The sequence below is a fragment of the Arachis ipaensis genome, chromosome B04 (assembly GCF_000816755.2).
Source record: "Arachis ipaensis cultivar K30076 chromosome B04, Araip1.1, whole genome shotgun sequence".
Taxonomy (NCBI): Eukaryota; Viridiplantae; Streptophyta; class Magnoliopsida; order Fabales; family Fabaceae; genus Arachis; species Arachis ipaensis.
In genome coordinates this window covers 97,164,921-97,177,878 of record NC_029788.2, presented here as the reverse complement: position 1 = coordinate 97,177,878, position 12,958 = coordinate 97,164,921, and the positions used below count along the sequence as shown (strand labels likewise).

The following is a 12,958-nucleotide window of genomic DNA, read 5'->3' as shown; positions in this document are numbered from 1 at the left end:
TGGCATTTAACTTCATGATTGCTCCTAGATACTTAGCAACTTGCTCTACAATGGTGTCTTCATCCTCTTCAGAGGAAGAGTATTCATCAGAGCTCATGAATGGCAGAAGGAAGTTCAATGGAATCTCTATGGTCTCTGTATGAGCCTCAGATTCCTTTGGTTCCTCAAATGGGAATTCCTTTCTATTCAGAGGATGTCCCAAGAGGTCTTCCTCCCTGGGATTCACGTCCTCTTCCTCTTCTGGGCATTCGGCCACACCAAGTAAGGTTATGGCCTTGCACTTTCTCTTGGGATTTTCTTCTGTATTGCTTGGGAGGGTACTGGGAGGAGTTTCAGTAATCTTCTTACTCAGCTGACCCACCTGTGCCTCTAAATTTCTAATAGAGGACCTTGTTTCATTCATGAAACTTAGTGTGGTCTTGGATAGATCAGAGACTATGGTTGCCAGGGCAAAATGGCTCTGTTCAGAATTCTCTATTTGTTGCTGAGAAGATGATGGAAAAGGCTTGCTATTGCTAAACCTATTTTTTCCACCATTATTATTGAAGCCTTGTTGAGGCTTCTGTTGATCCTTCCATGAGAGATTAGGATGATTTCTCCATGAAGGATTATAGCTGTTTCCATAGGGTTCTCCCATGTAATTCACCTCTGCTATTGCAGGGTTCTCAGGATCATAAGCTTCTTCTTCAGAAGATGTCTCTTTAGTACTGTTGGATGCAGCTTGCAATCCATTCAGACTCTTAGAAATCATATTGACTTGCTGAGTCAATATTTTGTTCTGAGCCAATATGGCATTCAGAGTATCAATTTCAAGAACTCCCTTCTTCTGAGGCGTCCCATTGTTCACAGGATTCCTCTTAGAGGTGTACATGAACTGGTTATTTGCAACCATTTCAATGAGTTCCTGAGCTTCTGCAGGGGTTTTCACGTGAAGAGATCCTCTTGCAGAAAGATCCAATGACATTTTTGATAACTCAGACAGACCATCATAGAATATACTTATGATGCTCCATTCTGGAAGCATGTCAGTAGGACACCTTTTGATCAGTTGCTTATATCTTTCCCAAGCTTCATAGAGGGATTCTCCTTCCTTCTGTCTGAAGGTTTGGATTTCCACTCTAAGCTTGCTCATCTTTTGAGGAGGAAAGAATTTGGCCAGGAAAGCACTGACCAGCTTATCCCAAGAGTTCAGGCTATCCTTAGGTTGTGAATCCAACCATGTTCTAGCTCTGTCTCTTACAGCAAAAGGGAAAAGCATGAGCCTGTAGACCTCGGGATCAACTCCATTGGTCTTGACAGTATCACAGATTTGCAAGAATTCAGCTAAAAACTGATGAGGATCTTCCATTGGAAGTCCATGAAACTTGCAATTCTGCTGCATTAGAGAAACTAATTGAGGCTTAAGCTTAAAATTGTTTGCTCCAATTGCAGGAAGTGAGATGCTTCTTCCATAGAAGTTAGAAGAGGGTGCAATATAGTCACCAAGTATCTTCCTTGCATCTCCACCATTGTTATTATTTTTGGCCATGTCTCCTTCTTTTTCGAAAATTTCTGTTAGATTTTCTCCAAAGAGTTGTGCTTTAGCTTCCCTTAGCTTCCTCTTCAGAGTCCTTTCAGGTTCAGGGTCAGCTTCAACAAAAATGTTCTTATCCTTGTTCCTACTCATATGAAAAAGAAGAGAACAGAAAAGAAAATATGGAATCCTCTATGTAACAGTATAGAGATTCCTTATGTGAGTATAAGAAGAGAAGAATAGAAGAAGGAAAAGATAAGAATTCGAACACAGAAGAGAAGAGTGGGTTCGAATTTTTGAGTGAAAAAGGGGTGTTAGTAGATAAATAAATAAATAGAAAGAGATGAGAGGGGGAAGAATTCGAAAATTAAATAAAATAAAAATATTTTTGTTTTTATTTTAAATATTAGTTATAATTCAAAAATATGAAAAGGAATAAAATTAAAATTAAAATTTAAAATAATTAGTTAATGAAAAGAAATTTTGAAAAAGAGGTTAGTGATTTTCGAAAATTAGAGAGAGAAAATTAGTTAGGTAATTTTGAAAAAGATAAGAATCAAACAAAAAGATAAGATTAATTGAAAAAGATTTGAAAATCAATTTTGAAAAGATAAGAAGTTAGAAAAGATTTTGAAATTGATTTTAAAAAAGATGTGATTGAAATTTATTTTGAAAAAGATTTGAAAATTTTTTTTAAAAGATTTGATTTTGAAAATTTAAAGTTGATTACTTGACTAACAAGAAACAAAAAGTTATGATTTTAAAATTTAAATATTTAACCTTTCTTAATAGGCAAGTAACAAACTTTAAAATTTTTGAATCAATCACATTAATTGTTAGCAATTAATTCGAAAATATGAAGTAAGAATAAGAAAAAGATTTTGAAAATCAATTTGAAATTTTCGAAAATATGAAAGAAAAAATAAAAAAGATTTGATTTTTGAAAAAGATTTGAAAAAGATAGAATTTTTAAATTGAAAATTTGATTTGACTCATAAGAAACAACTAAATTTTGAAAAATTTTTAAAAAAGTCAACTCAAATATTCAAAATTTATGAGAAGAAAAAAAAGAAAGATATTTATTTTTTTTTTGAATTTTTAATGAGGAGAGAGAAAAACATAAAAATGATGCAAAACATAAAAATTCAAGATCAAAACACATGATGCATGCAAGAACACTTTGAATGTCAAGATAAACACCAAGAACACTTTGGAGATCAAGATGAACATCAAGACTTATTTTTGAAAATTTTTAAGAAAAGAAAAACATGCAAGACACCAAACTTAGGAATTTTCAATGTTTAGACACTAACAAATTGAAAATGCATATGAAAACAAGAAAAGACACAAAACATGAAAATGAAAAGATCAAACAAAGAAGATCATCAAGAACAACTTGAAGATCATGAAGAACACCATGCATGAGTTTCGAAAATTTTTAATGAAATTAACAAGATGCAATTGACACCAAACTTAAAAATTGACACTAGACTCAAACAAGAAACATCAAATATTTTTGGTTTTTTTTTTATGATTTTGTAAAAAAAAATTTTTGGTATTTTTTTTTCGAAAATTAATTTGAAAAAGAAAAATAAGGATTTCAAAATTTCTAATGAGAATTCCAGGAATCATGCAATGTTAGTCTAAAGCTCCAGTCCAGGAATTAGACATGGCTTACTCGCCAGCCAAGCTTTCAATGAAAGCTCCGGTCCAAAACACTAGACATGGCCAATGGCCAGCCAAGCTTTAGCATACAAATCAGGCATACAACAGCTGATCAGATGGGAGTCCATGGACTCTTGTGATGATAAGTTGAAATCTCGGTCCAAAGGATTAGACATGGCTTCACAGCCAGCCAGACTTCAACAGATCATCGTGAAACTCTAGAATTTATTCTTAAAAATTCTGAAGCCATAGAATAATTTATTATTATTATTATTTTTTTGAAAATTTTTCGGAAATAAAAAGAATAAAAACAAAAACTTAAAATTAAAATAAAATTACCTAATCTGAGCAACAAGATGAACCGTCAGTTGTCCAAACTCGAACAATCCCCGGCAACAGCGCCAAAAACTTGGTGCACGAAATCGTGATTGTTCATTCCTTGGTAACGGCGCCAAAAACTTGATACGCACGTTCATAATCTTAGTTCTTTTTCACAACTTCGCACAACTAACCAGCAAGTGCACTGGGTCGTCCAAGTAATAAACCTTACGTGAGTAAAGGTCGATCCCATGCCCAGCACTCGCGAGTTTGAAGCTCGTCACAGCCATCCCTTCCCAGATCCTACTCAGAATACCACAGATAAGGTTTAGACTTTCCGGATCTCAAGAATGGCCGCCAATAATTCTAGCCTATACCACGAAGACTCTGATCGTAAATCAGGAGGCTAAGAGATATGCATTCAAGCTTTCTTTCATGTAGAATGGACGTGTTTGTCAGGCACGCGTTCATAAGTGAGAATGGTGATGAGCGTCACATAATCATCACATTCATCATGTTCTTGTGTGCGAATGAATATCTTAGAGAAGAAATAGGCTTGAGTTGAGTAGAAAAACAATAGTACTTTGCATTAATTCATGAGGAACAGCAGAGCTCCACACCTTAATCTATGGGTGTAGAAACTCCACCGTTGAAAATACATAAGAATAAGGTTTAGGCATGGCCGAATGGCCAGCCCCCAAGTCTAAGGAAAAACATTCCAAAGATCTAAAAATGATCCAAAGATGTAAATACAATAGTAAAAAGTCCTATTTATACTAAACTAGTTACTAGGGTTTACAGAAATGAGTAAATGATACAGAAATCCACTTCTGGGCCCACTTGGTGTGGGCTGAGCATTGAAGCTTTCACATGTAGAGGTCGTCCTTGGAGTTGAACGCCAGTTTGTAACTTGTTTCTGGCGTTTAACTCTGCTTTGCAACTTGTTTCTGGCGTTTAACGCCAGAATAGGGCAGAAAGCTGGCGTTAAACGCCAGTTTGCATCATCTAAACTTGAGCAAAGTATGGACTATTATATATTGCTGGAAAGCCCTGGATGTCTACTTTCCAACACAATTGAGAGCGAGCCATTTGGGTTTCTGTAGCTCTATAAAATATATTTTGAGTGCAGGGAGGTCAGAATCCAACAGCATCTGCTGTCCTTCTTCAGCCTCTGAATCAGATTTTTGCTCAAGTCCCTCAATTTCAGCCAGAAATTACCTGAAATCACAGAAAAATACACAAACTCATAGTAAAATCCAGAAATGTGATTTTTATTTAAAAACTAATAAAATTATATTAAAAACTAACTAAATCATACTAAAAACTATGTAAAAACAATGCCAAAAAGCGTATAAATTATCCGCTCATCAAGGTTATATTCTGTTACTTGGTTTTGAGTTCCTCATGCCTAATTTTGTGAATACCAAGTGGATAAGAATTGCCCTCAAGCACTCTAAGTCTTTTTGAATTGCATGATTTGGCCACCATGTGATTTGAATCCTTTTCTTTGATTGGGCAATTTCTTGACATTAGATGTTGTGCATTTACCTTAATGCATTGTGCTTCTTGATTATATACATTCATATGTTTTTAGCTTGAATGCTCTCATGCCTCTTTATTGCTTGTTTGGTTGTCTTCACCCACAAGTTTAGAGCATCTCAAGCACACTAGGATAAGTGAAGTGCATGCTTCTTTTGTGATATCGCTTTTTGTGCTAGTGTGTGTTCTAAACTGCGTGCAATTTGGGATTCACACACCTAATTGTCATTAATGTCACACAAATTCACTCACTCTATTCTAGTGATTTACCTCATTCCAAAAATGTATGCTTCCTTGCTCTTACTATCCTGTCTTCTATTTTCAGGATGAGTCATTATAAGTTGAAATGGAAGCGGGAGGAAGAACACGCAGTAACCAGTTGATCCACTAGCTGAAGGTGGCAACTCGGCAAGTCGCCGTTCCCCCTTGCTTATCTTTGAATGCACCGAGGACGGTGCAAACTTTTAAGTGTGGGGAGGTCGTCCGACCGAATCGGCGTTTTTGGGTGACAAATTTCTAATCCCAACACTTGTGCATTTCATTTTAGGTTTTTAGGATTTTTACTCGTGTTTTCTTATTTTTGCATATATATACATAATAAGCTTAGTCAAAATAATGAAAATTTCCAAGGACTTATTTATAGGGCATCTCAATTGATTTGAGTGAAAACTTTTCATTGAACATGCTTGAATTATATATATTGTGGATTATGTTTTTGAGCTAAGAATACAAGCTTGTGAGTTTTGAGCCTAATAGTGTGGTTACATCTTATAACCACTTATTTTCCTTCTTGTGTGCATTATTCTCTTTCTATGATTGTAATCTTTGATTTGTTTGATTCTTTATGTCCACTATTCCTTGTATACATGCATTTATATGATTGAGGCCATCATTTCATTTAGCTCACTTACCCAAATAGCCTTACCTTTTATCTTCCATTGTTAGCCAATTTGAGCCTATGCTTAACCCACCTTGCTCATAATTTTAGCACATTACAAGCCTTGAAGCAAAAAACAATAAATGTCCTTAATTTGGATCTTTTATTAGCTTAGGCTAGTGTGTGTGTGTGTCATTCAAGTGTAGAAAAAATTGAGACATTGGTTGAGTAAAAGGTGTGTTGTATTTCTATTGAAAATATTGGGAATTTGGTACATGCTCATTTGTTGATTAAATGTAAAACCATATGCACTGATGCTCTTGTATATACCTTATTACAAAAAGAAAAAAAATGAAAATGAGAAAATAAAAAGAAAAAATATGTATGAAAAAGAAAAATAAATAAATAAATAGAAAAAGAAAAAAAAGAAAGAAATAAAAAGGAGACAAAATGCCCCAAAGTGAAGCAATAACAATCAATGCATATGAGTTGTGATCAAGAAAAGCATGTTCTCTTGGAAATTGATTTATTTTGACCAAGTAGTAGCATTCATATAGATAGTTGTAAGTGTGGGGAGGTTGATAAACCCCATTTCTAGGGTTTATCTTGTGCTTAATTTAGGGGATTTTATGACCTTTTACCCACATTTATTCAATAAAATAGCATAGTTTCATGATTGTCCCCTAATTTGTGCTTAGGTGTGAAAACATGCTTTTTAGGCCCTTAATTGGTTAAATTTAATTCACTGTTGATTCCACTAGATGTCTTGATGTGTTTGTTGAGTGATTTCAGGTTGAAAAGGCTAGGAATGGATCAAAGGAATGAAGAAGAAAGCATGCAAAGTGGAGAAATCATGGAAAATCAAGATTGGAAGAAATTCACTCCACGCGCACGCGCAGTAGAAGCGCACGCGTGAAACGATGAGGTCGCATGGCGACGCGTACACGCACATGACGCGTACGCGTGGATAGCAATTTGTCAAGTGACGCGCACGCGTGCTGTACGCGTACGCGTCGGTGCTCGCACGTGACCCATTTAAAGTGAATCCGTTGGGGGCAATTTCTGGGCTTCCCAAGCCCAATTCCAACTCATTTCTGATACTATTTAACCCAAGAAATGAAGAGGGATCAACCATCTAGTCAACTAGTTAGTTTAGCTTTAGTTTTGGAGGAAAAGTTAGTTTCTAGAGAGAGAAGCTCTCTCTTCTCTCTAGAATTAGGATTAGGTTTAGGTTAATTTCTTAGATCTAGATCTACTTCTTCCCTTGCTTCAATTTTTCTTTTGCTTTATGAATTCTTATGCAGATCTCTATTTCTCTTTCAATGCAATTTATGATTTCCATGTCTTTTCATGTTGCTTTGATTTTTTATTATGGATCTATTGCCTTTGTAGTTAGATCTCTCTTTAATTCTTGCAATTCATGTTGTTTACCTTTATTGCCTTCTATGTGTTTGTTGAAATGCCTCTTTTAGTTATGAGTTAGATTTTTTTTCCTCTTGGCCTAGGTAGAGTAATTGGTGACTCTTGAGTTATCAAAATCCTTTGTTGATTGATAATTGGAAGTTGCTAATTAACTTGAATACCCCTAAAGCTAGTCTTTCATCATGATTAGGCTAGGACTTGTGGAATCAAGTTAATTCATCCACTTAACTTTTCTTCATAGTTAGAAGTTAACTAAGTGGGAGCAATGGACAATTGTTGTCACAATTGAGGAGGACAATGAGGATAGGACTTCTAGTTCTCATACCTTGCTAAGAGCTTTGTTAGTTGTTAGTTTATTTCCTTTGCCATTTACATTTCTTGTTTCTTATCTCAAAAACCCCAAAAGATACTTCATAGCCAATAATTGAACACTTCATTGCAATTTCTAGGGAGAATGACCCGAAGTTTGAATACTTCGGTTATTTTTATAGGGGTTTGTACTTGTGACAACCAAATTTTTGTATGAGAGGATTCTTTGTTAGTTTAGAAACTATACTAGCAACGAGATTTCATTTGTAAAATTCTAAATCGTCAAAAATCCATTCATCGGAGGCATCATTTTTGGATGCGACTGTTCCCTTAGGTCATGGCAACACTTTTTTGCTTCAAATGCAATTCTTCTGAAGACAACGCTTTTAAATAATGTTTTAGGCAACACTATACACTTGTTCTTTTAGCTGTCATGCTTCGGCTACTAGTAAAAAATGTTGCCTGTTCTTCTGAGTATGCAATACTTTGAAGTGTTGCCTATTGTTTAGAATATGCAACACGTTGAAATGTTGCCTATTTATTTGAATTTGCAACCTGTTAAAAGTGTGGCCTATCAGTTTGATATAAAACCCTTGGAAGCATTGCCTATTCTTCTAAATATGCAACCCATATAAGTGTTGCCTCTAAACTAAATATGCAACCATTAAAATATTGTCTTTTTGGCTAAAAATAAGGGTTGTTTTTGTAGTAAAAATACAAAAAAGACATATGTAATCATTTTAATTATTAAATAAATTTGTACACAATAAAAATAAAAAAGAGATAAAATCTTAATAACTAATGAAATTCTAATTAACATAGATATTAAAAGTTTCAACTAGCATTTTACATACATATATTCATGTTTTCCAATAAATCTCATAACAATTTGCTGAAGATTATTAGGATGCTTGGTTGAAAGCTTATCAGAACCAAAAATAGAGGATGCTTTTCACTTTTGAAGCTCACTTAATTTATATGCTAGAAAAGATGATTGGGGTTCTTTTCACTCTTTTCCTGACCCTAAAACTGAGGATGGAGATGAACCAGACATAGAAGATGTGCTGAAGGAAAAGATTTTAGCCTGGTTAAAAACTCATCAGATTCGAAAACAAAAGATTGCTGCTGAAGGCAAAGATTCTAGCATTCAGGTTAACAAATCCACATCATGTGTATTGCAGTCAGGTTAACAACCTTCCCTTACTGATCCAGAACTACAATTATTGGCTTGGTATTATTGAAAAGCCACACCTCCTTTATGTACCTGATGATTGCTGGCTCCAACATGGAAGGGTCATAGAGTGAGTACCAAGTTATCATAGATTGCAGCTTCACAAAATTATTTTGTTTCCCTTCTGTCCATGGGGTTCCCTTGTCAACAATTGGGATCCAAACTAATTCGTATTGGCTCTTAAACCTGCTCGATTCCTGGTGTGATTCTTCATACATTTGTTCAAAGATCAGGATTTCTTGATAAAAATATGATGGAGGTCTGTTATGTAGAGTAACACAATTTTCTTTTGCACCACCTCAATGCTAACCTGAAGATGAAGCATTGGATGATGGAATTACTACATCTAATGGTGTAAGAACTAATAAGCATACATGATCATAAATTAAATATTAGTGGTGGAATAAAGAGAAAATTCAAGGTTAACCCGAATACCAATACCTCTTGCCTTTTCTTTCATGCTTCTCCGCCACATGTATCAGCAATTCAAAATTATAAACAAAATTATAAAACCGGTCATAGCCATAATATACAAATTCTATTGCTTTCCTTCAACACAAAGATAATGCTAATATATATCATATATAATTAATAAGCAGATGTGGCTAGTCAATAAATGCAACTGCATTATTGCTTATTTAGCTTTTTATTGCTTAGTCAAACCAAAAACATAAAGAGGACATCAGAGAAGAATTAAAATGTGAGCTAAGGAATTTATTACTAAGAATAATGTTGAGGAATCAACACTACTTGATTAACTAACTTCCATATATAAATTAAACTAATAAATTAACTAACTTTCATATAATGAGATGAGGAATTTATATATAAACCTACATGTTGTTTGTTGTGTTGATGATCAAGCAAAGACACTTCCATTATAACTTGAATCATTGCATACACAAAACAATACAAATAAAGCAAGACTAATTACGTATTAGAAATAATTACAAGGATGCTGTTTATTATTATTAATTACCTTGAGCTCTTGTAAGGATGAGTGACAAAACCTGCTTTCCATAAAACCCTCAAAAGAAATACTGATCTGATTGTATAGGAAGGAGAAGAACAAGTATATATAACCGCCATGTAAAAATAATTATCCTGGCTGTTCAACTATTCAACAAAGCAATAGTCTGAGAAGTCAAAACAAATAAATACATAAATAAGCAAGATTTCTGTAACACCTTTGCTATTCACGCTTCCGGCTGTGCCACTCTGATAGCTTGGATATTACGACAACTATAACATATTTAATACTAAAATAGGAGCCTTTTAAAACTTAAAACCGTATAATCTTTCCAAAAGAGGTTTTTTAGTTGAAATCATAAATACGTACATACAGACCAGATACTTACAAATAATATATATACATAATATTAATTTACAAGCATAGCATATCACAATTCCTATCCCTCTTACAAAATTTGCCACCCTTTTCGGGTCCCAACCAAACCATTCCGCAACCCTTTCCAACGGGTTCAAGACCAAATCAGTTTAAAATCAAGCTGATTCCAAAAATTCATACCATTTTCATATCTCAAGGAAACCGATTCAAAATCAAATCATTTTCAATTAATCAAACTCATTTCTAAAACTTTAAAGAAATAATTCAGCAACCGTCCGTTTAACAAAACCAAACGATAGTCCAATCAAACAGACAATCATATTCATCCAAAATAGCCGGACAATACACACAACTAGAAAATGGATTAATATAGACAGATTTACAGACAAATTTAGTCTTTATTACAGACGGATTTTGTCCCTCTGTAAAAGTCCCGTCAGAAATTATTTACCGACAAACTTTTTTTCCGTCGGAAAATTATCGACAAATTTTTACCAGTTACCGACGGATTTTTCCTTTGTAAATTCTCCATCCATTTTTCCGAAGACGACGGATTTTCCGTCTGTAATTACAGACGGATTAACCGACAAATTTTCCCTCTGTAATTTGAACCTTGGAAAATCATCTCACATTCTGATTACAGACAGAAAATCCGTCTGTAAATCCGTTAGTAAGGTAAAATAATTTTTTTTTATTTTTCCAATTACAAAATAAACTTGTTTTCATACAAAAATATAAATTTAATACAAATTTTTATCTAATTTGTATTCGAATATTTATAATATTTCAAAAAATAAACAAATTCATTGTATTATCAAACTAAAAAAAAAAGCACTATAAACAAGCAAGTCAATATAATTCAAAACATAAACAAAGTATATTGATCATCAACTATAATTTCTAGTATATTGGTCAACCATACTAAAACTATCAGCTATAGTCTTCAGTGTCATCTTCATCCTCATCACCATCATAAAGTGAATATGGTGATAATACCTTCAATCCAGGGCATGAGACATACCAAGCTGCATAACACTGCACAAAAACTAAGTTGAAGGATATACAATAAGAAATAAGCAGAGCAAAATTCTTTAGAAATGTAAAACTAATTGAAGTTCGTGCTTAAAAGTAGAAATAGATCCATACTTGAGAGTGCTGAGCACCAACTCCAGCAGCAGCTCCATTGGGTCCTCTGGAGACAATAGGTACAGATATTTGCCCAGCAGACATGTAGTTTGATTTTGCAGCAGAATTAATAATGTGATCTATTGCCTGTGCATACGTTAAAATAGAACAAGTCAATAAGTGGAATCAATTATAAACCTAATGAAGAAGCAAGTAATGTGATCTTTCAATTACGTATATTGATACAAATATTTTTCTCAACATTGCTGTAATGAAGAGGAAAGAGATTTTACATTCTAACATAATATGTAACTATGACATTAAAAGAATTATGCCAAGCAATTAAGAGTTAATAAGTAACAAAATTCCAATAATGAGGTGTAAAATTGGTTAATGCATATGGCCATGGGAGTCAAGTGACATTCAAACTACAAGTCAAACATCACACATATCAAATATCTGCTTAGAATGTATATCTACTATGATTTACATGGCTAACAATAAATTCAATCTATTGTTCCAATATAGAGGTCAACATTTTGCCTCCATTCACCAGTGTATTATTTATCTCTAATTCAGATTCAGATGGGAAATCAATAATTTCCATATCATATCATAGGACCCTGGTATTCTAATTGTAAAACATAAAAGATCAAGAAGAATTTGGCCAACTTCAGAAGATATCACAGCAATTTAATTATTTGGTGCTTTAATTAAAAAGTAAAATACAATTTAATCAAGTTCAACTCTAACCTGCATGGAGAAGTTAAAAGTCATAAACTCGACAACTGGCCTAAGACCATAGTAAGCAGCACCAACTCCAATGCCAGTAAACCCAGCCTGCAATATATTTAGCAAACAAATTAGTGCCATCTCCTTACTAATAGAAAATAGAAACAGTGATAATGACGGATAGGATTTATCCCCTCATGTGATAGTTTAGTTTTTGCAATCTGCCTCTAGTCCTCTGGGTTTTAAACTGAAAATCTTTCGATATAAAAATATTTGTTCTTGTCAGTTGTGATACGAACTATTAAATTTTCTCTTTCAGTTGCAATGACTCTTCAATAGGATTAAACATTGATAAAATATCAAAGAGCAAGGAACTGTGAGTGAAAAAAAATAACCTCGGTAATTGGAGTATCAAGAATCCTTTCAGGACCATACTTGTCCAGAAGCCCCTTAGTAATGTAACATGTAAGAAGAAAAACAGGTTAAACATTTGATCAAAACAAGTTCACGGATACACAGCTGGCAATAAACTAACCTTATATCAGAGTAATACAGTGGATACTAGGGGAAATTAAAATTGATGCTTTCATATTAATTATTAATTATTACCAGAGCTGTGTAGTATTGTGTGGGCAACTGTGTTCGTTTCCACGAGCCATCCAAATTACAAGAAGAGAGTGCAACAAAATACCAAAACAAGCTAAGTTAGAGCCACAACCACAAGAAATTAAAGCATTATGGTTGGTAGCATAGCATACCATAGCTGGCTCCAGGAGACAACCCACGAGGTTGAATATATCACTGCATAGGCCATAGCATATACGTATATTAATATCCAAATTGTTTAATTAACAGACCAACAATAATGATGGAATTAAA

At 33.9% G+C, this 12,958-nt stretch overlaps 1 protein-coding gene across 1 annotated transcript; it reads right to left on the bottom strand.

Annotated features, from left to right (window-relative positions):
* LOC107636696 (pyruvate dehydrogenase E1 component subunit beta-1, mitochondrial-like) lies at positions 11,020-12,588 on the bottom strand. Its single transcript, XM_016340189.2, has 4 exons — positions 12,475-12,588; positions 12,101-12,187; positions 11,369-11,494; positions 11,020-11,257 (listed from the first exon to the last, which is right to left on the bottom strand). Exons 2-4 carry the CDS (start codon positions 12,122-12,124, stop codon positions 11,153-11,155), a joined length of 255 nt encoding a protein of 84 aa, XP_016195675.2. The 5' UTR covers positions 12,125-12,187; positions 12,475-12,588; the 3' UTR covers positions 11,020-11,152.